General features: G+C 36.8%; 1 protein-coding gene across 11 annotated transcripts in view; it reads right to left on the bottom strand.

Annotated features, from left to right (window-relative positions):
- The window catches only part of NEDD1 (NEDD1 gamma-tubulin ring complex targeting factor), a 257,109-nt gene that overhangs the window by 228,852 nt on the left and 541 nt on the right, over nucleotides 1-27,716 (bottom strand). For 8 of the 11 annotated variants that reach the window (XR_012053499.1, XR_012053495.1, XR_012053498.1 and 5 more), the window contains exons 2-14: nucleotides 26,958-27,101; nucleotides 25,001-25,095; nucleotides 22,877-22,993; nucleotides 21,574-21,714; nucleotides 16,482-16,711; nucleotides 15,283-15,484; nucleotides 14,183-14,369; nucleotides 11,499-11,630; nucleotides 11,279-11,320; nucleotides 10,631-10,854; nucleotides 9,810-9,942; nucleotides 9,361-9,517; nucleotides 6,994-7,060 (exon numbers count right to left, since the gene is read on the bottom strand). Coding sequence is in view for 3 of the 11 variants with exons in the window: in XM_030261846.4 (XP_030117706.4) it covers nucleotides 6,994-7,060; nucleotides 9,361-9,517; nucleotides 9,810-9,942; nucleotides 10,631-10,854; nucleotides 11,279-11,320; nucleotides 11,499-11,630; nucleotides 14,183-14,369; nucleotides 15,283-15,484; nucleotides 16,482-16,711; nucleotides 21,574-21,714; nucleotides 22,877-22,993; nucleotides 25,001-25,095; nucleotides 26,958-27,093 (1,863 nt within the window). In the remaining 8 variants the exon portion in view is untranslated. Of the gene's footprint in view, nucleotides 1-3,989; nucleotides 6,308-6,993; nucleotides 7,061-9,360; nucleotides 9,518-9,809; nucleotides 9,943-10,630; nucleotides 10,855-11,278; nucleotides 11,321-11,498; nucleotides 11,631-14,182; nucleotides 14,370-15,282; nucleotides 15,485-16,481; nucleotides 16,712-21,573; nucleotides 21,715-22,876; nucleotides 22,994-25,000; nucleotides 25,096-26,238; nucleotides 26,366-26,957; nucleotides 27,102-27,716 lie in introns of those variants that run through there. The other 3 variants (XM_030261871.4, XM_002189740.7, XR_012053502.1) reach the window with 2 other exon arrangements.

The raw sequence follows: 27,716 nt of genomic DNA, 5'->3' as shown, positions 1-27,716 counted from the left end.
AAATCCCTGTATTTGTAAAAAGCATGGCATAGCTTTCAAAGCATTCATACCGCTGAGCTCTATACTGTACTTAGAGGATACATAACAATCACACCCATGCCACTGCCTTTTCCTAATACCTTGTGTAGAAAGTAACCTTCAAAACAAACCCCAAGACTACAAAAAATATATAGCCAAATCAGCTACGGGATGGGTAAATACAGAAATCATAGTATCATTGGAGTATCATCATAGCATGATTGTCTGGCGTACCTGGGATTTCTGGCATTGCAGAATAGCACAGAGCAATTCAAATATATGTGACTGAAGTGCTGTTACCTCCCTGCATGTCTCCTGTTGTTCCTGGCTTTTTTGTCTTCTCCATTCTGAAGCATCAAAGTTACCATGGAAACAAGCAGCGGCATTTATGTATATTCGTGAGCCTTACCCATACACGGCATGTGAAGTTAGTCTCAGTTAATGGTGTGACCTGCATCTGGTGTAGCACATCCCCGTGGAAGGACACACTGGCAATGGGACATGGGCACTGGCAGAACGAGACAGTGCTGAGCACTAACCTGGAGAGGGGCTCGGGGAGCAGGACCGAATGCATCCCAGGGGAAGGAAACTTATAATTCCTTCTGCTGTTGCTGAGTGGCAGGGAATCAACAACTTTCTCAGAGCTGGAGGAGCTGATAAGCAATAGGACTCTGGGGACAAGTATTTTAGACACAGTGCAGTGACGTTTTTCTCCCCACCCAGTGAGGACAAGTGGAAGTGTGACCTCCAGCACCACATGCAATTTCTTTTAGGCAAATATGTAAAGGAAATAATTTTAAGTATCATGGCATGAGGACATAGGGTCTATTTAATTTAAGCTTGCCTTTATTTGCTGACTTCCCTTGTCAAGAGGATGTATTTCAGTACCAAACTAACTAGAGGATAAATCTGCAGACACTTGTGTAATGTTGGAAATTTAAAACTTAACTGGATGGCAGTAAGCGGCAGACCAAAGTGCTTTGACTCTTAAAGCTTTAGACAAATCTTGCACCCTTCTGTTTATTCAGGTGGACTTGGATAAATTGCATCAGCTTCTTGACTCAAAAAAGCCCAGTGATGAGAATTGGAACAGCGGAAACCCAGAACTGCCTCAGCTCAGATGTTACAAAATGAGAGGGACAACTCCATTTACTCAGCCCAAAACTTTCAAAAGTGATGAATTGGGTTGGTTCGCCCTAATTTTTGATTGGCCAGTCTAAGACCTAAGGAAAACATGAAGAATTGCTATTCAGAAAATACAGCTCACCCTCTGCAACCTGATAATGATAAAAAATATCCCCACCTGGACACCTCTGGGTATTCAGGCATTCTGGTAAGTAGTGTTATAGTAATGCAACCAAGCATTAGTATTTATTTATAGTACTAATTTTTTAAAATTAATTCTGGAACACTTCTGCCCTGTGTTAGTTAATGTGCATTTTTATAACCAGTAAAGGCACTTGTATGTAAATAACCTGTATAGGAAATTGTGTTCTTTTCTCATGCGTCCTTTTCTCTCTGTAATTTTGTTCTTTCTCCATTACTAAGAAGACAAGTAGGGATGAAAAGAATAAATCAGAATTATCATTCTTTCCAAATAATAGGCTGAAAAAGTATTGTCTCAGTGATTTCCATAGAGACAAAACTTTGTGGTGTAAGATATTGGAAAGGAACCATAATAACTTTCCATTATATGAGCCTTGGTTTTTTAGCTAGAATGAGAGAACAAATAAGGAATTCAAGAGAGCTGAAGGCATGAGCATTTGTCCTGCAACTCACACATTATAGAACTAAGGGAGAAAAATATTCTACTAAGAACAACAGAAGCTTCTACTACCACAACATACCTCAGGTATACCTCAGAGGTATAATGACAATTTTAAACTCCCTCCAAAATTATGTCTGCAGCTAGGCCAATGGCTACATGGGGCAACTGGTAATACAAAGCTTGGCAGTTGTTTCAGAGAACTCTTGTTCTAGTACGTGATGGAGAGTGGATGGCTTCCAACACTCATCAGCCAATTTTAGAGCCTCAAGCTAGACACTTGTAAAATTCTAACATTATTTAAGCCCCACCCCCTGCCCCCCCCCCCCCCCAAAAAAAAAGCATTACTGTTTATGTTGCAACAGTATTTGGAGTCCTGAACTGGTTCAGCGTAGGCCTAGTCCAAAATAAATAGGGCAGCTATTACTACACCAAACATCTTCAGTCATGATACAGTCTCTCTGGAAGAGGGAATGCTACTTCCTACTTGAGCTCAGGTCTGGATGTTTTGAGTACTAATGAAGATAAGGAATAAGTATCAGCAGTCTACACTTCTCTTTCCTTTACTTTTAGTCAGCTGTGTTTTATATCCAGGTGAAGACAGAATAACCTCTAAGTTTCTGCTGATTTAGTGGATTGTTAACTTGCTCTCAAATCAAATGCCTTCTGGACCAAGAACAGATTTTTTGGGTCAGCACCCCCCTACCATCTCAAAGATGCTCTTAATAATCCACAGATTATTAAATATGCACTGCCTCAAAAGTTTCTGTTTATTTTGAAAATATTAGATATGCATTCTAGCTTTAGGATACCTTTCCACACATAAAAAAAAATACCAAAAAAAACCCCAACAAAAACAAACAAACCCAGAAACATCTCATACAAGACCCTAATGTAAGAGTGGCTATGTAACAGAAAGTGTTATTAGCAACTGCTGTAGGCAGACAGCATACTAGATATGACATTCTCCACATCTGAAGGATTGTGGCTCTCAGTCCCACAAATGTATCATAGTTTAGACTGCCAAAATCAGCTAACAAGAGATGTTCTTTCCATGACTTTTAATTATTGAGTATGATTCCACTGTTAAGTTTCCGTGTCCTATAGCTGTGCCAGACAAATACGAATACACACAGGTACTTATCTGTACTTCCTTGGTTAGAGAGAGACATCCAGAATCAGAGCTTATTTCACATTTATTCCTGAAAACACCTCGGAATTTTTTACTCGTCCCTCTGGCCTTGTAACTTATCTTTGGCAGTGCCTGGCACAGGATGCTTCAGGAAGAGTACAAGATTGTTTCCACAGCTGAGAATTTGTTCATCAGTATTGCCCAGATGCATGGCCTGAGATTATGTGAAAATGACCGTACTCAGCCTGACCGAAGGTGCAGCTCGTGACAAGCACCATAATGACCCAAAGACACAAGTGCACTGGTGGATAGCAGAGACATAGCACCTGTCAGCCTCAAGAGCTCAGCAGTATCAGATCTGTTACCTTTATATACAAATAATCTATAACCATTTTGCATCTTTTAGTATCTGGGGTATCTGCTGGCAAGAAACTGTACAGTTTGTCAATGCAGTCTGTAAAGCATGTTCTTTCTTCTAGTAGGCCATGTTCCTTGTGCAGGAGGGGCAATGTGCAACTCATCCTTGTCATGCTTATGAAGAATATAGTGTGTGTATCAGGCACTGGTGGACTGCTGCCAGGAAGTAAGAACATGCTGTCTGTCATTTTGCATTTTTATGAGAATAAATCAATTAGTCAAAATCAGTTTTCAAACCCTACATACCTTGAAACTGCAAATAAACTTTTAGTCACAGAAAGTTTGTGTTGGCATGAGAAGGGAATTTAAAAAATTAAACATACCTAAGTTTAACATGCAGAAGACACAAGATGTCCAGCTCACCAGGATCTCAGGAGACAAGATATTCCTCCTGCCCAAAACATCTGCTTGAACGTGATATTTAGCTATGAATATGATCTCTCTGGCATGACTGTAACAGTTTTCAATTTGGAAGGGGGAACTGCTCATCTGTCCTTTACTCCACAAGCATGAGATATTGTGAACATTTCTGCAGAAATGATTGGATATTCCACAGAGGCAGAAGAGAGATTACTCCAGGATTTCAGGTAGATGGTGCCTGATAAGGCATAACAACTACAACATAGATTATTCTCTTTAATAAGTGGTCACCACAGCTTTTTTCCTCAAAAAGGTTGAAACAAGCTTTATTTTAACATACAAATCAGATTGTGTACAAGGCAAAACATATCCTAATAGAGATAGGCAGAGTGGGTCCCCACACAGTGTAAGCCACCTGCACTACAGTAATCCTGAGACATGGACAAAAGCCTAAAAATGTTTTTAATCACTCTTGCTATAGTCACCTCCATTTGGGAATTAAAAACATTACACAGTTCAGTATCAGGAAACTGAATTACCTATAAGCAGAATACCCAAGATAATGGTCTAACTCCCTGCTGTCATCCAGGTACACCAGCAAGAGCACTTGAACAAATCAAGAGATGGAAATATGCAAGGTTACTTCATTAACACTGAAAAGCATACATAGAAGGATGCTAAGATATTTTTGCTACCTTCAGCTACTACTGTCTTCATGAACTGTATGGTCTATGGGTAAAGCTTACGTATCCTATGAACTTAACAAAGACTTCTCTAGACTGTTAAGTTAGTAAAAAAACTGCCATTTTCTCTGCTTCCTTTCAATACGAAGTTATATGTGACATAGAAATATTTTTAAAAGCTTTTAAAAGCAGTACAATTACAGATATTTAAAGTAATTTCCCTAATATTAAAAGTTACTTGAACACCCTCATTTTGCTACAAGACTGTTTTTCATTAAATGACATCAAAAAAGGAAGTCTCTTTTTTAAAAAAGGCAAAAGATAAGGAAACATTATAGACATGTTTGGAGCTTTTCTTTAGCTTTGCAACATAAAAAAATAAGTTTCACTATATATTATGGCTTTCATTTATTTATCTATTCATTTAGTAGCAGAGTGTCATCGTAGATTTAAACACTTCATGTTGTAAATAATTAACCTGCCTTTTAACCTGTTCTTTAGACTTTGCTTGAGTTTTGAATTTGTGAAAAGAAACAAGCAAATATTAGAGGGAAAATTAGGAAGCTTCCAGAAAAACTTAAATAGCAAGAAGCACCTGTAGAAGAAGTTTTCATAGAAATTTTTAATTCCATTTTAAATTTGCATTTGATTTTAAAGTAATTTAAAATTGAAGTTTTAATTTAATCTTCTTGTCAAAATAAGGGCCAAGCCAAATATCCCATGCACTTCAATAGTCAGGACTTCCTACTGAGCTTCATTTCAGAAATACTGACATACCAGTATGATATTATTATGCTACTGAAGTAATGATTGCTCTTTAATGGTTGTTAATAACACAAGATAATAGATTTGGTATGTAGCTATCTGAAAAAGGCCACAATAATGCTAAACCAATATGACTCAAAACTACAACATGACTGCTCAATATCAAGAGTTGTTCATTACCAATGGAAGGGGAGGTCAGGCACAAAAGGTGCTTGAGTCAGACTAAAAGGCTTCAAATACACATTGGTGTATTATTAATGGCTATATTATTAATATATATACATTTTGAAGACTACAGTTGCATTCAAATCAGACAGCCTATGACAACATTCAAATACATGTAAATAAAAATAATTCTAGATTCATAGTCAAAGCAGTAACTAAAAAAAATTTCACTGTGCAGTTGATGTAGCATTTTCAACAACAACAAACTTATGAATTCAGTAAGAAAGACTGTGGCACCAAATTTGGGAATATTTTCAAGCTCTAGTTGAAAGCTCTAGTTTTTCAAGCTCAGGACAGAAGAGTTGCCAGCTGAATAAACTTAACTGACTGTACTTTCCAGCTCTTTGTAAACAAGACTCCATGTTGTGCACAAAAGAGGAGCTTTCACTCCCCTTTTTCTTCAAGGAAAGTATCTGACAAGGCAAGCTGTAGTGATTGCTTCTGACAGCAGTAGAATAAAGAAGCAGATAGAAAAGTAGGTATATATAAAAAAGTTCCTAGAGTAAAAGAATCTGTCCTGGTTTGATTTTGTTTACAAAAAGGCACTTCATGTATTGCTAAAACTCCAATATCGTACTTGTCCTTGAAGATTTTCTGTTAGTCAACTGCATTGCAAGGTGGTCAGCATGAGGATGCAAATGTTCTTTATACAGTGCCTATCTGCTATAAATTTTATAATTACACAAAGTATCTTACACCAGTTGTTTAGAAGAATAGATTCATGTTCAAAATAGTAACAGGTCTTCAAACAATACTATAGTGGTGATAGATGATCTGTCATAGACAACACACCACCTGTAGTGAGTTCACGCTAATAAAATTAGCAATGTAAATCTTTCAGAAGTGAGTCCTCAGTCTTTTGTTTTCCTCTCGTAGTCTCTCAATTTCAGCTACTAAGCTTTCATTTACAGAGTATCTTTCAAGTAAAGCGTGCATTTCATTCTACAGAAAAGAAAAAAGTCTCAATCAGTAGCAATAAAGTTAGTAATTCCAGTTTTATCCTATTGGCCTTTCATATTCCTTTTAGAAATGAAATAACTTAGATAATTCTGTTTTTAAAAACTTTTGATAAGAAAAGTAAGATTTTCCCTTTTAAGCTGACATACAGTATTTTGATCATTAATACATTAATGAATATTTTATCAAAGGATATTTTGTAGTTTTTCAGGATGAGAATCTACTAATGCAGATTCCATTAAAATGCTCAGAACCCAGACAAGGTCTTTTTAATGCAGATCAAAAGAACAAAGATTCATAAAAAGGTGAAGCTAAAGAACACAGAACAGCTCAGTATGCATACAGTATCTACAAGTGAAGCTTTCTATTTGAATTCCATATATCTTCTCCTTACCCCACCCTTTGGCCCTTTCCAAAGGACAGCTGAATTTGTTTGTAACTCCTAAAATATGGAATTCATACCTACTGAACCCCTAGGTTCCCTTTATTAATCAAAGAAAAAACAATTCAACAGATTCCCATTCATATTTTCCCTTTTTCTTCACATGAAAGCCTCCCTTTCTAGGTCTTAATAAACAAAGCAGATTTTCAGTTTTGAGAGAAAATTGCATGCCTTAGTATTACCAAAATTGAAAACTGAATACATTTCCCATCATGCTCCTTGTACATACCAACTGCATATGGAATTGCTTGATCATCTCCACTTGCAAATTCACAATATCTCGATGGCATGCTTCTCTGGGGGAAGAATTGCAAAAGGAAGATGCTTAGATTTACTTAGGAAGCAGTCTCTCGCATACCCTCAGCACCCAAAACTCCACAATTCCTCACCTTCACTCATCAAAATCCTCACCTCATTCATTAAGTCTATAAACCCTTAGACCATGAAAAATAATCTTCTACAGCTTATTTTGGAATACTTTTGTCATGATACTGATTTTTATAAGTATAATTTTTTTTCAGCACATAGGAAGATGCAGGACTTTTCAGTTCAGAAACACAAATATACACATGGTGATATCAAGATTATTTTTCACTTGCAAGCTATAAGCTCCTCTCATTTTTACCATTCAAAGTTAATTTTCAATCCCTTGATCATAAGCACCACAGGGAAAGGTATTTATCTGTACTTGAAGACAGACCTTTTCAGTACATGACTTTCAACACTCTTTTGTAGAAGGGCCCAAAACATCAACTGTGGTAAGTGATACATTATTCTCAGTACCATGGAATAATGCAGGTTAATCTACATAAAAAGCAGTGGCAGTGTTGTCTGCAAAGTGGACATGAATTTGTTAGTTCATGGACAACCACTCCACACTAAAAAACCAGGCTTGAAAACAGCCTCTGATCATGACATTAATACAACAGTTCCAGGGGCTGAGGAAGAACAAGGAGAACAGCTCACAAAAAAAGCAGGCAAGTTGACAAGTTCTTCCTGAACAGTGCAGCTGTCTGGGACTGAGTACAGTGCTATGGGTACCCCTGGTTTGACAAAGCAAGGTGTTTCTTAAGTGGGCACAGACAGATCTTAGTTCATTTTCCTTTCCTCGAACATACAGCAAACCCAAAGGCAATCTTCACTTTGTCTTTCCACAGAATACTGTGCTACAGAACTCCTACTGGAAGCAACCTCCTTTGAGTGTATAGAGTATAGATGCCAGCTAGCATCCTATAAATCCAAAGATGTAAGTTATCTTCCAAAGACAGGGAGATCAAGAAACAAAAATCTTTATGGAACCAAATGAATTATATATTATTCCTGGTCCTTTCCTGAAGGTTCATAGTTTTTCCCCCCTTTACCTGAAGAGGAATGAATTTCAGGCAGGAAGATAAAAATCCTTTCCTCAGGTTCCAGCAAGTAGTCACATCAATGAGAAGCTTCCAATAGTTCACTTCCCTCTTACTGACCACAGTACTAACAATCTTTCATGATCAGTTTTAATGTATCTGCAACTTAAAACTGTGAAAAGGGCCAGCAGAGCCTTCCAGACACTCCAGAAAGTATAGGTCAGAAGAAAAACACAGTATTTAAGGCACCAGATCTGAGGTACTAGAAGTAAAAGACTGGCAAGCATAACTTCTAACTCTGGAGTGCCTGAACATAGATCTTAAAGAAAACACATCTGCAATACATAGACTGCATTTTAAGTTACATCAGTTACAGGTGTCCATCAGATGTGTGTTTATTGCCAAAAAAATCGCAGGGGAGTTTTACTATACATTTATGTAAAGACATAAAATAACATTCGATGTATTTTTTATGTTGGCAGGTACAGAGCAGCCATAGTACACAGACCTACTAGGCTAGTTTTGCTTTGTTTTTTGTCATCAAGACAGTAGTTCCCCTGCCCCGCAATTCTCCATCATCTCCATTCAACCTACTTCATCTTAAATGTGGGTTAGGAAGTGATGCCCTAGATAAGATTCTCTTAACTTCTCCTCTTCTTCAAACTGCACTCTAAATAAAACCATGTTAATTTGACTTGTTTCAAGACAATTGGAATGCAGGTTAGATATCCGCAAAGTAAGCCGACACTGACCATCACTTACAGCACAGATGTTATGTCAATGCAAAGCTCCACCCAACAGAAATACACACACTGTGTGACCTTACACATGCCAAGATAATAACAATCAAAGCCAAAACAAGTCAACTGGCTATGTCAAATTCTCCCTACTGTCAACTTGAAACATCTCCTGCTGAGATAGGGGGAAGAGCAAGGAGGAAAAGAAACCAGTGCAAGGCTTCAGGAAAAGAGTAGAGACCTTGCTATGCAGACTAAATTTACCATCTGAGAAATATTCACTCATTCTGGAAATGTCAGCAAAGTCATACACCAACAGCCCTCAGAGGCATCAATCTAATTAGTCATCAGAGCTATTAAAAACTAAGTTTCATACCTAGTTTTTCAAAAATACGGCTATAAATGGTGTAATTTTCTAATCCAAAGAAAAATTTGTTTGAGCAGATGCTGAAACACCTCATTAAGAAAACATGTCATTGAAAACAAAACACTCTGCAGGAACACCGGTACCTGAAGTCATCCATTGTTTCTTGTATCATATTCTGAATGAAGTTTATTTGAATTGCTGTCAGAGGTGCATTTGGTCTGCTACTCCCAATGGTTTCTACTATTTTTTCTGACAACGAACTTGCAACTCCAGCAGTGACAGGTGATGCTATCTTTGAACCTTTGCAATTGAAAATAAAATATTGAGAACCCTCAAAACAAATAAAAACCATTCATATACCACATTACACTGATATTTTTAAAAAAATAATTATTTAATTAATTAATTTTGCCTCAAATATTGCTTAGTACAAAGAATAAATCAGATTTATAATTAGTCTTTTCAGATGCAACTAGAAATATTTTAGCAAGGTTGGCTTGATTTAAAGAACTGAGATCAAGTCCATTTTTTCCGATTCCACGTCAGTTTACAACCAACCACACCTAGAACTGGGCCAAAATTATCAACTTACTTGTTGTGGTAGTACCATTTACTGGTAGATCATATGTCGGATGGGCCTGAATTGTCTTCATTAGTTTCTCATTTACATCAGGAGTAAATGATAGTGGAGAAGGTTCTATGCTTGATAAGCTTGATTTTGAAACCTGACAACAGAAATATTTTTTTTTTATTTTAAAGATTAAATCTATTTGTTACAATTGTCTACTTGCACTTGAAGACTCAGTTTTCCAAAATGCACTTTGAAACGTTTTTGCTTTTAGGAATCTGCTCAGAAATACATGCTTTTCATTTCCTATCTGAAAAACACATTGCTAAAATTGCCTCAAGTAGGCACAAAGAAGCAAGTGCAAAAGGCAGGGACCTCTGATTTTCACATTAAAAATGTTGTGACTAGGTTGTATCACTCCTAGCAACTTAGACTTCTCAAGAGCAATACAAAAGTAGCTAAGCTTTGTGCAGAGGCATATCAAAGATATCTCAAGAAAAAGAGAAAGACACAGAACAGGGAAAGAAGAAAGTGCAACTGACCTAACATACAACAATCGATCATACTGGTGCAACCATCCTTCTTGATTTTCTAGAAAAATCAAAATACTCATAAGGCTATCTGTTTTGTTTCATGGGAACTTATGTAACCTGATCTTATTTAAGACAAACGTCCATTTGTCTTCCATTGCTGAAGGTCAATTCACCTAAATCACACAAGGTTTTACAGATGTGTGTTAACAGTGTGTTGCAAAATAGAATCAGACTGGGCATTATTCAGTATTCTTTCCTTCAAGTAGTAATATTCTGTCAAGATTCTAAAAAGACCACTCATAACAAGAATACCTGCTTCAAGATGTCTTTAGATTCTTGCCTTCCAAGACTTATTTTCTTAGAGTCAGTCTCTGGATGTTCCTCTTCTTCTTTAATTGGAGATCCAACAAGTGCATGTAATGGGCTAGACTGTGTCCCCGGTGCACTGCTGCCCACTAGGTTTCTTTTTACTGGAAAGGCAATGGTTGGCTGTGGGAGAAAATCAAAACCTAACAGGCAGGACTGGAAATCCAAGCCTAAAATGAAAAGGGAAAGATGAAACATACAGATCAATAAACACACACACCACATCTATCCCACACTTAAAATGCCTGTCCACTCATACAAAAACTGACTGACAAAATGAATCACCAAAAAATGTACTCCAGAAAAAACTACATATTTCCATCCAAATTATGGTGCCCTCATCCTTATAAAAGTAATAAAACATTAAAAGTTTCTGAGTATCACTATAAATTGTATAAAGGGAAAAAAACCCAATCACTTTAGGACCATACTCTTGACTTCCTTTTACTATGTTGTGCCTCTTAATGTGTCAGACAATTCCCAGAAAAGTTGTTTCAGGGTCTCCTTTGGCCATTTTTTTTATAATGGTATGACAAAATCAGCATGTGAGAACTAGTACAGACCTCCAAAGACCTATCACTGGCATACGCTTACCATTTCCTTGAGGATCTTCAGTCATTTTATTTGCAATAATATCTACAAAACAGCAGAAAACAGACAAATGAAGTGTTTATTTATATCACTGCATCAAGTTCATAATCAAAGACAAATTAAAATATCAAGTAGGTACAGCAGTCAGTAAGTCACAAGTGACATTTTGTCTCATTACATGCAGAGGAATGATGCATTACAAATTCCAGTATTAGTAACTTACCATCTCTGACTGGAGAGAACACATCTCCTAAACTACTTCGACCCAAATCATCAAAATTACTTAATTCAGCACTTTTCCCATGATCTGCTTCTTTAGATGGAATGACATCCAAGCTGGAACTATGGGGAAAACCTTCAAAGGGCAATATCATTCCATTAGTAATTGACCTTTTCCAAAAATAACATACATTATGGCTAAACAATCTCACACCAAACATGATACTTGGGAAGCCCAGTAAGCACTTCAGAACTGCCTGCAGATGCCAATTAGAGGGTCAATATTAACTTCCTCATTTGGGCTGTCAACAAAGGTGATTACAACTAAAAGCTAAAGAGGAGGATTGTAAAATTGGAGAACCCACCCATGCTCAGAGAAATCTATATAATGGGTGCAACGATTTTATGTTGGATCAGGTGAAGTGAAACTAGTAACTGCACCTCCTGCTAATAAGGCAACCACATTGAGATGATAAAAATATAAATTTGTTCTGCAAGACGAAAAGTTTGCTGTACAAGGGCCATTACGCATTCCAAGGAAAATTATGTGAAACACCTTTTTTAAAGCTTATCTAGTGTTAGTATATTTTCTGCTTATTTCTAATATTAGAAATTCAACTTATATATTCTAATATTAGAAAATCAATTTGAAGTTACAACTGCAGGCAAAAAAAACCCGAACCAAACTTGTTCCTAGACATTTCCTCACTCTACCCTCAAGCCCCTTCCCTGACCCAATCCAGGGGGGGAAAAAGCTTTTTATATGCATGGCACCATGAACAGTTGTCTGAAGAATGAAAGCATATCTTAAGTCCAAAAAAATCCCCAGTAATTATTCAAACTACAGTTTTTAGAAAGGGAATTGAACTGCTCAGACAACCACCAAAATAAGTATCCTAATTTCACAAAATGTTCATAAAACCTACAAGTACTTCTCTACGTGGGATTACTTGTTGAAGTGATCCAAATATGACTGTGTGGGTGACTGCAATTAATCATGTCCAAGTATTTACATTAAGTGAAACTTGAGTTATGCTTATGATTTCACATTTAAATGTATTAATATATTACATTTTTCACTCCTTCAGATATGTCAATTGTGACACCAACACTTGCTAGTTAAGTAAATACTTGGTATACTGAGTCAAATCAGAAGTCCTGCATCACCTTGTGCATCAGAATTTAGAGGACCTACGTAGAAGAAGCATAAAATTGGGCCAAAATATCTTGAGCACTTTTACCCATTCCCAGAAATATAAATGTAGTAAGGTACTTGAAGCAGAGAACAGTTGGTAAATGGGAGTTTATGGGAAACCAGCTCAAAGTACATCCAAGTTTCTCATCACATTATGACTTCATTTGTATTTCTGTACCTTAAAAATACCTGTGATAAAAAGCCTCGATTTCGTTTAAGTATGTTATCAGATTACTTTACTGAATCCCCCTTATTTCTCTAAAGTTAAAGCCTATGAACAGGTTCTGGAAGAAATTCCAGACAACAAATAAAGTTTGTGGTATCACATTCATTCCCATTTTTAACCTTAAAGACCATATCTTCTGCAGTATTCAGAGGTTTTTACTTTTAAATTTAACGCTCAGATTAAATAAAACTGTTTTGCTTGGTAAGCCTTTACTTTCTTAAAACATTTATTTATTATGCATGGTCCTCTTAAAGGGATAACAGCCATTACATCTTCAAATAAAGATAATAAATCGTACGTTTTAACCAAAATAAAATTTCCCACACCATTCAGTAATGTTGATTAGCAATACTTCATACAGAGGAAACATTCTACTTCACCTCATACTTCACTGCATACCCAAGGGAGGTCATTAATACACATCCCTATGGACTGCAGTGGCTTATTGCCTCATTACTGTTACTAAATGTATTTATCCTTATTTTAAAAGAGAGAGAGAAAGTGTTATGTTACAACGGATTGAGGATTTTTTTTCGAAGAATCAAACTAGCAGTGTTACTGATTTTATATTTTCAGAACTCTTGAATTAAATAAAATTTTAAGAGTACATTTCACACAGTAGCAGTTTTGGAATGCTCAGAATTCTTACAAAGAACTTGTTAACTTCAGAGGCATAGATAGCAAGTACAGTTATACAACTAATCATACTTGTAACTATATTTAACATCTTTCCTACCATGTGATACTGGAATCATGCCTCTCACAAAAATACAGTTCAGTTGTCACTTGGGTTTTTGGACTAGGTTGCTATTTTTCTCTGTGTTTTCCTAGGTTGTTTTTTTTCTTTTCTATTTTTTTTCTTTTTTTTTTTTTTTTATGTAGTCTGCTACTACTTTTCATTACAAGAATTACAAATCCTTAGCTCTGCATTCCATGCAGACATTGCATCAGAAACTACATTATGTACATAAAAATAATCTCCAAGAAGTCAGAAAGCAAGAGGTAGTCCCACAGTATCAATACAATTTTAAGACTAATGTGTCTTAAGTTTATAGTAGGACCCAATTTACCTCCTACAGTCTCACAGCATGTGTTACACAGTGGGAGGGAAAATAAGTATCTGTATGTGCAGGTACATGCATACAGTACTTCCTAACAAATGCCCTTCCCTCAGTGAAATTTTTATACTGTAATGGTCAAAACACGAAACACTGCTTCCATCTTACCCATTCTGCCAACTATTGTAAGAGTAGGAACACAACATTACCTGTTTTCTCCTGAAAAATCTCTCCTCCCTTAGTCTCATTTGTCAGTGTAAGATGAGATGAAACTGTTGCTGATGCTTGAGAGGCAATGTTTTTGACGCCAGTATTTTGAATTCCTCCAAGATTACTACCAGCTTTGACTTCTACTCTTTTGGACACAGGTTTAGTTGAAGAACCTGTAATGTTAGACTGAAGAAAAAATAGAACCAATTATGAGAAGTTATTATTCCTTCAGCCAGAAGTAAAAATATGAGACAATGTACTTCCCTTTTTAAAAATAGTAAAAAAAAAATCAGTTCAAGTTGCAAAGGTTGCCTAGGAGATAGGCCTTTATAAATAAAAAAGGTATCTTTATGTAACTTCAAAGAGCATGGAAAACATCCATGAGGACCTCCACAAGGATAGCAACAATTTAACACTGGAGTGACCCTGCATGATTCAATTTTAATCCCAGCTTTAGACATAGCAGAAAAAAAGAGATTTCAGTATTAGAGACTCCAAATTTTACAGGAATAATTAACCACTAGCAGCAAGTGCGCTAGTGGAGAAGGAAAGTCTCTGAGTGATAAAGAATCCATTTCAAAGATTCTCTCAGTGTCCACTAAATGGAAGCACAGGGTTTCTCGACAAAGTAGAGCCTAATTAAGTCTTGGAAGAACCTCTTAACTCTTCTCTATTATTTAATTAGCTTCTACACTGTTTATATGTGCTAGCAAAAGTCCATATATAGGACATAAAAAAATCTCTTCAGGTGAGCAACCCTGTGTCTTCTCCTTAAGCAGAAGGGCCATTACAGACCTTTCTGCTAATGCCTACAAATAACCAGAGGTGCCATAAACTGATCTGCAAAGGCAGCATATCCACACCCAAAAACCTAGAAGACTAAAAGTTCCACTTATTCCTACAAAGAGGCCAGGAGTAGGGGGAATTCCACATTAATAAGGCCTAAACCAGCAGTTAAAACTAAGCAGTTTATAATTCCTATGTTGGTATCATCCCATTTTGTTGGCATCTGTAATGCTTAGAAAGTGAATGCTAAACTTTTTCAGAACCTAAACTTATGATTGCTTTCATTAATTTGCATACTGAACAATAAAAATACCTTGGAAAAACTGCTGCTGAACTGAAGACGTATGCATTTCACACAGCCTTTGTGAGCAGTAACTGCTTTCACTGGTGAGGTCAGTTGTCTTAAGTCATACTGGCAGATCTTTCCCCGGGAACATCCTATAGCCAAAGTAGTACCATCAGGCATGAAGTCTACTGTGGTTAGAGGAAAATCAGCTACAATTGTTGTCAGTAACCTTCAAATATGAGAAAGGACAGGATGAATCTTTTAGAATTCATGAATTGGACTTTTCAACACAGAATATCTAAAAGAAATATATATATATATATATATATATATATATATATATATATATAAGCTTTCATAATTCAGCTACAGGTCAGTAGTTCAACTTCTCCAGTGGCAAGTAAATCCTATGAACTATTTTAAGAAACAGTAGATTAGGTTTACACTAAGCATTCATGCTTAACAAATAAAAAACTGCATATGCCCCAAAAGACTTTATGAAGACAGGATCATATTGCCTTCTAAATAGCAACCACCAACATTATTTACTGGTTTCATCATTTTAGCAGCAATGATACTACATACAGCCTCTCATCCTCTAGCTTCCCAAGCCTATCAACTCTACCCTTCCCACAGCTCTAGGAAAAACTTCAGGTCTTAGTTTGCATCCTTCCAAAATGCAAACAGCTAGATTTTATTCAGCTAGAGTAAAAGTACTACTCACTGTAAAACCAATGTCCCACAAAACCGCTCGCCATCCCATCCTCTTACTACAAAGTCCCATCACCTGTTTCCCATCCTTCCTGCTTTTTCATCCAATATTCTCCTCTATTTCAGCAGTTCTGTGCACCACACAGTTACATCTTTTATCTTAACTAGAAAGGCAGGCAAGCTAAGCTCAGGTGGCTGGCACAGGCTGTTCTGCCCCTTGTAGAAGTTAAGTGCTCTCTATCAACAAGAAATGCCCATACTTAAGCACTGGAGAACACCACCCATAAACTGGACTTCAATTAGTTCCCATATGTCTTGGGGTTTTTCAGTTGTTTGTTAACTTAGAAAGCAAAATAGACTGTGGGACAGGTTCTCCAGTAGCAATATGCCAACCACTTCAACTATTCTGCATGGGGCTGAATGAGATAATTAATGTCATAATTAGGCATGTTTTTTCAGTTTATAAAACCCAAACAAAGAATCTTCTAAAACGAAAAGGTCTTTCACATACTCACTTTTTACTGAAAGTGTCATAGAGAATAATTCTTTTATCCAAACCTACAGTTACAAGCAGCAGCTTATTGACTGGAGAAAAGCAGATTTCTGAGGCTGGTGCTTTATGAGTATTTTCAAAATTATGATATGGGTTCTGGCTATTTACATCCCAGAGAGTTACATTTCCACTGTCAGAAACAGTGCCCAGCAAGGATTTCTTAAAGGATGAATATTTCAAGTGTCGAATAGGCTGTAAAACACACATAAAAATGAATTTTAATACCAATATTAAATATGATATTAAATTATTTTCTAAAGGCACAGATTAGGAATACAAACTTAAAGTAGTCTACAAAGGCTTACAACTCTGAAATATAAATAGTAAAAATAGAAAAAATAATTTTGCATTAAAATGCCATTTTTGCTATTGGGGGTGAAACTTTCTTTTTTACTATTATGGGGTACCATATAAGCTGATCAGCAAAATTAAGGAGAATAAAAATGAAACTTCCAGAAAAGTTTCTCAAATTGTCAGCAAGTGTCATGCCTTCATACAAAAAACCGCCACAACACATCTAAAATTAAAGGAATGAAAAGGTACATTATTTCACCAACTAGTCTTCTGCCAATGCCAAGAATGTTAAACTCAATCCCCCCTTCACTGACTTGAGGTACTTGGATATCAGCCAGTTTGGTAAGACACACTGACTCCAGAGTTAAGCAAGTATGTAGGTCCTGCAGAACAGACTTCAATCTGTGGACTAAAACCACAGAAGAGGATAATCTGTGGTTTAGCCTTGCTATCGCAGAACCAGGAACTTAACTCGCCTTTCAGAAAAGATATTTTGTTTCCAGCACATTGCTTCAGAGGATGTTTCAGAAGCTCCCTGCTCTAATACTACAGTACTCAATTTCCTCATTAATTTTACTTATGACCCAGCTGCATCTATTTGCTCCTGAGACCATAATGCCCTTACACTTAAACAGTTTCTTAACTCTTCAGTGCTGCTATCCCATTTTAAAAAACAACAAGCTCACCCTCCTTTGGGCTTTATTTTGCTATTAAAAAAAATTAGAGTCCCCCAGGACTGTTTTTTCAGTACCATCAGTCTTTTTGCAACTCTCTCAGTATGAATCTTTCTTGAATATGAACAACTAAAATAATTTATGATCGTCAAAATGTTTTGCTCTTTCTTGAGTCTGTTTTAGTCAGTGTCATTTTATATTAAGAAATCCAACTCCTTTCCCTTGGGAATTTTGAAATCCTACTCTATTAAGATCTTCAGTTGTCCCCTAAATCTGGTGTCTTGATTTCTGCTTTGTCACAGTTATTCCTTTGTCTATAGTTTCAATCATTTTTTGATACTGACACAATCCTCTCTTATGGGCAAACACCTTTCCACTGGGTTTCATTATAGCTCTACCTAGAATCACAGAATTGTTAAGGCTGGAAAAGATCTCAAAGACCATCAAGTCCAAGCCTTAGCCCAGCATTGCCATGCCATGTTCTCCACTAAACCATGTCCCTAAATGCTATGTGTTTTTTGAATGCTCTCAGGGATGATGATTCCACATTTCCCTGGGCAGCCTGTTTCAATGCCTCACTACCCTTTCAGAGAAGAATTTTGTCCTAATATCCAATCTAAAATGGTACAACTTGAGGACATTTTCTCTTCTCCTATTGCTTGTAACCTGTAAGGAGAGACCAATCCCCACCTTGCTAGTACCTATTTTTCAGGTGGTTGTAGAGAGCAATAAGGTCCCCTTGTGACTCCTTTTCTCCAGGCTGAACAACCCCAACCCCCTCAGCTGCTCCTCACTAGACCTGTGCTCCAGACCCCTCCAGACCCTTCCCCAGTTTTGCTGACCTTAGTTCTACTATCATAAGCACTACTGAAAATATTCAACAAGACAGATAATGAAAGCAAATATTTGTTTGATTTACCAATATAATGAGTTTCTTATCCATCCTACCTAGTATTCTCTCACAAAGCACTTTATCAAGTACTTTACTCAAGTCCAGTCCAATGACTGCTGAAATGTCTTATTTGCCTGAAAATGCTCCCAAAAAGCTATTGTTGTATTCTGGCACAGACCACACCACAACACATTGTACTGGCCTTTATCCTATTTCTGTCTTTAACTTCATTTTAATGGAGATATGTGTTGTTTCAGCATCATTTCCAGCATCATTTCCAGCACTTGCATTGTGTATCTTGCTGGAAGCCAAATTGCTTCAACCTGCTTTGAAGAAGTGGCACCTTCAACTGCATATTCAAACAGGAATGACCACAACTCTTCACCATTAATATGGTCCTCTACTGGTCACAATTTTATCACAATCTTTCTGTTTGTTTACACTGAAAAAAATACAGAGAGATTCACGAGTAACAGCTTTAACTACAAACAGGATCTACATGGGAAATATTCCTGACCCTCACAGTTCTCTCAACTCTTCACCTCCAAATACCTTCCTCCCTACTGCCCTGGCATCTGTTCATGTTTCATTTCCTCACTCGTGTCCTTAACCTCCTTTGCTATCCTACCAAGTCAGCCATTTCCTTTTCACGTCACAGGTCTGGGCAAGTTCTCCATTTTCTTTTGTATACTTGCATTCCCCATACTACCACAGCTCCCCACTTTTAGCTTTAAAAGCTGACAAACTTTTCACTGCATGGAGTGACCAGAATCCATCACACTTCTTTACAGATCAGCCAGCTGTTCAAACAACTAAACTAAATCCTGTTGCTAGGAGAATTGCATCAGGCAGTGAAGACTTGTACAAACATTATATTTTGAAACAAACCTTAATTTTATCCTCACAACAGCAAGCAGATAAGAATCTGGTAGTCTAAATGAATGCCAATAGCAAAGACAAATTATGGGATCTGCAAACAACTCTGCAAGAGCTCAAATCTAATAAAACACAAAGGTGTTCTAAATTAAAATCAATTAACAGAATATAGGCCAATGCTCCTATGAAAAGAATTTTGTTTAAAGTCAGAGAAAGCACGGCAACCTTGGGCTATTCTACTAGTTGTAGAATCTACACAACATGAGAAATTAACTGGCACGGAAACTACATTCCATCATGCTGAATCAAACACAGACAAGCTAAAATTTTTAAGGTTAGTTAGACTTCACATTCCTCAATTCTAAAAAAAGTTACTATGGAGTGGTGACCCTTCCTAAGCCAGAAAACTAGTACGAGGATCAAACAGTATAATACACTGTTTATCTATTCAAGTTTACTCTTAAGGAAGCCTGGCCCCTAAGCTACAAAACAACTAAAGGCTTTTTAAATTTAACAGAATTACACAAGTCTTCAGATATTTTCTTCAATGGAGAACCAATTCTCCAATTTTTCAATTAAAACCCCAAACAATAATAGAGCCATTTCTACACATAAAAGTAAAGAACAAAGACAAGCTGATAAACTGGGACATCCTACTAGCCAACTCATTACAAAATCATAGCTCAATTACACTTTAAATTAAAGCTATAATCAAATAACTGCCCTCCCTAAGAAAATGTTGTAGACTCTTTAGAATGTGAACAGGAGCTCTTTGTTTGCAATTACTTTAACACATCAAATATCTGTATCCATCCTAAAGGTCACTCAGCTTTGCAGCAGACTTCTTGATTTCATCTGACAAAATAGTTATTCACGGCATATCTCTTACTCCTAATCACCGTCTGGTGGAAAGAATTGAATATATCAAACAGGTTCATGCAAATCATCCTCACAAGAATTTCTTCATTTTCCAATTAACTAGTAGCATAGTCTGCACTCTGGATATTCACCTCAGCTGCATAATCCAGCCATGGACCTCCCTGTTCCTGCCTCACATACACTCCTCACACATTCCTCGTAAGATCGTAACAATAAAATCAGAAAAATGACCTGACTATATAGATGGATTTTTAAGATCAAACCAAGTATGAAATACAATTTTGCTTCAATGTAAATATGAGATTGGTGATGGATCAAAGACACTGCAGCACCTAGGAGCAGAACTAGTTTAAATTTAACAGATATTTTTCATCAGAAAGTATACCATAATTCCTGAGATGCTGTGAGATTGCAAGAGATTTTTCACCATGTTATACTGCTCATGCAAGACAGGAGAAGAATTTAATTTGACACTATCTGCAACCTAAGAATGAAAAAGCTGTTGCAGTAACAGAAAAGGAATAAGTCATAACTTCAGCATTCCTTGCAACGTTAAAGGTCAGGTTCAGGACGAAAGCAACAGTTCTGCATCCCCTACGCAGCTCCAACCTCTGTAAAAAAGATTCATTAAAAAAATGAAAGCATGCCTAGAACTCAAATACATGGCTATCCATAAGACAAGACAATTATCACTAAGAGCACACATTGGAATTTCCAACGGGACAACACAGCTCATTTACTACTGCAAATGCTCTTGTATCAAGGGAGTTGCCCTTGTGATATCCACTAATTCTTTTAATATCTTTTGAGCCTGCAGAAAGGATTTGCATTGGCAAATCCTGCCAAGGCTCTTAGGTAGTACATATGTTTTGTGTTTGCCTTGTGCACAATCTTCCTTCAAACTAGTTCTCCCAAATACTAACTAAACACCTAAGTAGGTAAGATAAAACCTCATTATTTTTCTCTTGAAGCATCTGTGCAATTTTAATCTCCAGATTAAATAAACTTACTTCCAAATACAGACTTGTATTCATCCTTCCTGTACAGATAGCTTTGAGTAAGTTAGACCCCAGTCTGCATGGTCTTTGCCTTCTGCAACAATATATATTGAGCAGTGAATAGGAATTCTGCTTTGGTTTGTAAAGCCAACTGTGCTTTAATCACTTCTAAGATATCTAAAAGTTTGTTCATGAGGAGCCAGTGTCTACCAAGTAAAATTTGCTATAACCCGTATAGGAAAAAAGGCATTTGCGATATTTGTATTTTGATGCTACCTAGTATTTAAGGCTATAATGCATACAGCAGTCTGCTTTCTCCTTTCCTTAAGGGCAGTCTTAAAAATTAAAATGAAACAGAATACCAAAACTTAAAAGCTCTTGATATGTACTTTCTAAAGACTGCAAATTAAGCTTAGTACCTGAAAGCCATAGACAGCCTACCTGTCTGCTGCCATAACCAAAGGGACTACTTGATAAATTGGTGGTAACACTGTGTAGGATGATTTCACCACTCAAAGATCCAGAAACAATATAGCCATCATTCCAATTATATGCAACACATGTGATTTCATCTTTATGCTCCTGTGGGAAAGGGAGATTAGAGGGAGAGTGTTAAAGACATTCTTCCTAATTTATGCTTTTGCAAAAAAACTTCAACTTATTTTCTCTGATCATCTGTAACCTTTTGAAAGATTTAAGAGTTGTTACAGAATATCACAGAAAACAGCAGCAAAATATACCAAAGATCAATCATAACCACTCTGATTGTTTGCATTGGTGGTTTTAATAAATTAGTAAAGATGTACACATAATTACATACACTATTTTAATAAGACAACGACAGCAATATTTACTAGAGGTGTTATAAACATTATTTTAAAAGTGAAGTCTCCCAGAAAACAGTGATATTTGAATATACTTTCTGTTAATCTGATGTACCACTGAATTTCCCCTTCTGTCACTTTTAGACCTAACACATATATTTACCAACCAGCTTTTCAGTATAGTCATTTGCAGTGATAATATTGTGTATAATGAACATATTTTTTCCCCTATATTCCTAATTCCTATACAGGGGAAGACAATGGAGTACTTCTAACCCAAAAGTTAGGAACAGATATTTAAAGTAATGTACTGGATACCTAGAGGTTTTGTTTCCAACTGTAACTCTGGAAGTCAAAAAAAAAAAAAAAAGGATAAATCAAAGCTGAATTTCATAGTCTTAAAACAGTGGTGCTAAATAAGGGCAAACCATCTACTGAGGCATGTGGGAAAGATACTAAGCCATCCTACGTTTTGTGCATCATAAAAAAGTTCTAGAGAATTCACACTGGATCAGTTAGAAGACAACCATCCCCCAGTTTTGAACATTAGTTCTGCTACGGTACTCTACAAATACAGAAGTGTTTTCTCATTCAATGTATCAAAACCAGCAACTACCTGGAATGCAACTCCCCATCAGACAACACCAACAAAAATTTGCAAAAACAAGAAGTCTATTATGGAAATTTAAAGACATATTATTATAGAATTGTACTCTGAAAACACTAAGTAACATAAGCTTGTTAAATTTGCTATTTACAACACATAAAGAACACAAACTTTAACAAGACCCAGATGTGTGTTAGCTCCTTATCTGTGACCTTGATCCAGAGAGACACCAGAATTAGAGAAAGTACATTTTTTACAGTTAGCAGCAAAACCTGGGAATGCAAAGCTACAGCTCTTCCTCAGCCAAACTTACCTTTAGGCTGCGGTAAATCTTTCTGGACTTTAGATCCCAGATATTAACTGTGTTATCAAGGCCTCCACTGACAAGATACGAAGAACTAGAATTCAAGCTCACACATGTCTGTTTTGCCTAATGGAGAAAGAAGAAAATGTATGTTAAAGATATAAGTGATTTATTCAAATCTTCTTCAAGGTATATTGATGGATGTTTGCAGTTTCATCAGTACAAACAGTACCACTGACAGACCTATTTGTACTCTACCGCCATTTCCTATCAAAAGGCATTATATATTATATATCAAAAGGATATATATTTAATATACTTTAACATGTAAATATATTAATTACTAAACCTTCAAATACTTGCATTTTCCCATTCCCAGTTTAAATTTCTTGGCACCTTTTCCTCCAATGTGCATTTTCCCTTTAAGTTATAGCTCTGTAAAGAGCAATCATAATATTTTATTCAGGTACTCAGTTTTTTTTTAAGAAATCCTAAGTTAAAGAAAAAAAAAACTCTTTAGAAGAAAATCAAGAAGTTGTCTAAGCTACTACTTCACATTCCCTAAACATTACAGGGAATATTATAGCAGCAAACCTCATAATTCAGTTAAGTAGTTCTTTTTAAAATAATCATTGAAGTTCCAGTTTTGAAAAAAAAAAGGTCAATCTTAATGATAGGCCTATATTGAGAACAAATTATTATTCAGTTTCATCACGTTGAAAATTCACTTTTAAGTTCTCAAGATTTGAGTGAAGAAAAAACAAGTCCATCTAATTATTGACATGATAAAATTGCAAGGGATTGCATTAGTTATAGATCAAATTTAGTGAAATCTTCAGGACAAACACTCCACCTTTGAAAGTGTTTGCTTCAGTGCCCTAAAAGCAAGGTTTAAACAACTTTTCAGAAAATTTCCAGTCCAAATTAGCATTACAACAGCTATCCAAGGAGAATAATTAGAATGGTTTAGAACACTAACAAGCTATTTAAGTGACCATGTGAAGAGACTCTCCTAAAACCAAGTCCAGCTTTTTCAAGTGCCACACTTCCTTTTAATTAAGCAAAAAAAAAAAAAAAAGCCTTGAACACAACACAAATTCTCTTGTTTCTTGCAATGCAAGCTGGCACATGTATGCTCCAAGAACAACCCTTCCATAGACTCTTATGTTTTCCAGTGTCTGACAGCCCAAGCTGGAAAATGAAGTTCAAACTTGAGCTAGTCCATCTACACATTAGATCACATCTGAACCATGACTGCCTCAAGTGATCACATCTGCATAACTGCATCTGTATCTTCTTACTGACAGAACTGTTTTAAAAGCAATATTGTCCCCAATCTTTATATGTGTTTAACAATACACAAGGAAATGTTTTTATGTACATGTCATAATTCTAACAATACTAAAATGATATTGTTATGTGTAGTAGATATAATGCGCGCCATTTCTAATATGATATATGTGATATTGAATATTTGTTAGAGTATACATGTTTGTATTAGGATTCCCCCCCCCCCCACCCTCACAGGCGCAGGTGAGACCGGGTGTAGATTGGAAACTGATTTACAAGTAAGAAGGTACAGCTCGCCAGGAGATGGGCCACGTCTGGGGAGATACAGAAACCCCAGGTGCTGATCGTTCCCGTGAACGACCCGAGATGGATATCATGGAAATCCTCAGGCAGATACATGTGAATACAGCGTTCCGAATTCCCGTAAATTTCATCAAGGGATTCAACAAACTCCAGACACTGATTTGTTCTCCCTCATCACCAAAAAAGAAAAGCTTATTAACATACGGACTCTGAATAGAAGACTGATTGCTGAAATCTTGGCCTCAGGCAGAATTTTCCCTATAAAAACCGCTTGTGCCAGGATGGAAGTGTGTGGGCATGGAGGAAAACCTCTGATGAGGCTGACTCCTTGTTGCACACCCAGGGCCGACCCCGGGCTCGGCTCTGTTCTTTCCTTGTGGCTGGCTAGATAGAATTTGATTGCAAAATAAATATTTTATTTTTCATTTTAATTTGGCTGGACAAATTTTCATTTATAACAATATTGATCCCAATATGCAGAACAGATGTGAGACAAAAAGAATACCAAGTGAACTGGGGAAAAAATGAGGGTATACTTACTCCTTCAGCTATTTCAAAGAGGGGGACAGGTTTGCTTTTACAGCTTGAAACAATTATTTTATCACCAGCAGCAGAAGCAGTAGCCAGGTATCTATCTTTGTCACAAGTTAAGGAACATAATTGTAAGATACTGGTGATTAAAAAAAGCAACAGGAAGTTTCCCTTATTGAACAGAAGACAGATTGGCTACACAGTCTAAAGCACTGGACCTTGGAGGGACCTAGAAACAGAAACATAAGGCTATTTTCCAAGCTTTCATTAAGAAACTCTTGAATTAACTACAGCCCTTACTTGCCAATACAAGACAGACAGCAATTTCTTTGATAGAAAAGACAAGAAATATCTGCCAGGTATTATTTAAGAGCTCTTTACCACTAAGGCAGCTTATCCAGTCTACAGTTCTGTTTCCCCACACTCCCCAGGTATGAGCACCATTTATCACTAGTTCAAAAGAGTGTCTGTGGCTGTTAGCAGACTATGGATTTAAAGAATGGTCCTGGTCATGACAAATGTCAGACTACTTCACTACACAGTATCTAGAGTACAAAGAGCAGTTGCCAGTTTCTCCAACTCTGTACTGAGAGAAGAAAAACAAAAGCCCAAAAAGAACCTTTTATGAAACAAAGTACTCCAAAGTAATAAGAACCTTTATAGAATTACAGAGCAGGAAAACTGCATCTCCACCGTCACCAAACAAATTGAGTAATCATTCAGTCTTCTGGCCAATGCCCATTGTGATTTTGCATTTACTCATTAAAGAATAACACCGGTTAACTGGCTGGATTTAACACAACAGAACCAGTAGGCAGAGTAGTGCTTGCTATTGCTTTCATTATTTTACAGCACGTTTGTATAATTTTACATAACTATGCATAACCAGAACTAATGCTTTATCCTTAACAAGCTGACAAGTCTTCAGTTTTGGGAGACGAAGAGGAGACTTGGTAGATGAAAGCATGTAAGACAAACTGTCTGTAGATAAAAGTTTACTAAACACATACTAGTGTGTATGCATATACATGAAAACATTACATCTGTGCTTCAAATTCTCTGCAAGTTCCATAGCTGAAACATTCATTTGTGTTCCAACTGGTGTAACCTTTTATTCTCATACATTAACTTTGAGGACAGACATTCAGAACATGCAGGACTCATATGCTGTGTGCCTGCATCCTAGCCTCTTACATCAAGATGAGGCACCACCACCTTCTCCTGTGACAGCCACACAAGTCATTTACCTGACAGCCCACTGAGAGTTCTCCTATCTTCATCTACCACTTGGCGCCTCATATCATTATCCAAGACTTCCTTGGCTTCCAAGTCAGAGGTGAAAGACCTAAATAGATCAGATCCATTTTGATGACAAACCACCACCACCCTGTGAATGTTTTCCTACACAACAATAGGTTTGTGTGTCCTCTCTAAATGCTTACAAAGAATAGAAAGAAAGCCAGTGCTTACAGGTAAGTGAACACTAACAAAGATTATCAGAATCAACGAGAAGCTGTCCTATGGAAAAAAAAAAAAATTTGATTACAATTTTCCTCACTATACTATGTATAGAATTTTACTACACCAGCAGTTGCTTTGCTCAAGCTTGTCAGTTAATTAAGCACCATCTTGAAAGCGAGCATCATCATCAACTACTGAAGAAACAAATGAGTAAGGTTTACAGTTGGCAGGCAATTCAGGCACATTATAGCCATTAAAAAAGTGTGGGTTCCCAAAGTAAGAAACTTCTTCAGAATCATTTAACATCATGGTCTCGTTCTGTAAATCCCTTCAGCACAAGGAACCACAAAACTTCAGTCAAAATAGATACCAATATTTTAATGCAAGACTTCAAAATATATCAGGCCTGTGTTTCGCAAACACTTCTGTAAAAAAAGGAAAGAAAAAGAAACAGTGGAATTTTGCAGAACACCCACAGAAATATGGCTGAAACTGTAAAGGATACTATTGCTGGCCCAGCACAGTGAACTGACTGGATGTGATGGTGTATGTGGGTTGAACTGCTCCACCACAGTGAAAGATGAGGAATCCCATATTTTAATATCATCTCCTGATGATGCAAAACGTATGCCTTCTTGCATGGCTGCACCTGTTTTGGCAGAAATAAATTAATAAGTGAAAATACATAAAACTAAAAATCAACTAGGCAACCTAACAATTCAAAATGACAATTCTAAAAGATACAGTTAAAGTTTTTTTGATAACTGCACCATTTATTTGGAGAGTTAAACAGTACCGTTCAGCTGCACATATGAATGAAAGCATCAGACACTCCAAGTTTTTGCTACTTGAACTCCAGCAGGAAACGCGTGGTTTCTTTCTCACAAAGCCAGGCCCTCTACGGCATGAAGAGACTAAAATGAAGCCTTTATCTCCACAGCTCACAGCTGCCTACCAAGAAGCCCTGAGTATCTGAAGGGCCCATTTCCCACCAGTAGATGGGGATATACAAACCAGAATCAAACTGTTGCAGGGCAGGGCTGGCAGTACGGACCTAAAGGACTCACTTCAGCGTTCATCTCACCACTCCAAAGACATCCGAGAATCCTTTAAACTAAACCTTTAACAGCAGAATACAAGCGACAGTGAGTCACCTTTCATCGCACCTTATAAAATATTACGAACCAAAAAGACCAAGAACATTGTACCGCTACTTATTTTGAGTGACACCTTTTAAGACTTCAAGCCAGGTTAACCGGTGCCT

Source organism: Taeniopygia guttata, chromosome 1A, assembly GCF_048771995.1.
Source record: "Taeniopygia guttata chromosome 1A, bTaeGut7.mat, whole genome shotgun sequence".
NCBI classification, from domain to species: Eukaryota; Metazoa; Chordata; class Aves; order Passeriformes; family Estrildidae; genus Taeniopygia; species Taeniopygia guttata.
The sequence above is the reverse complement of the archived record's forward strand: the minus strand, read 5'-3'. Positions and strand labels throughout refer to the sequence as shown.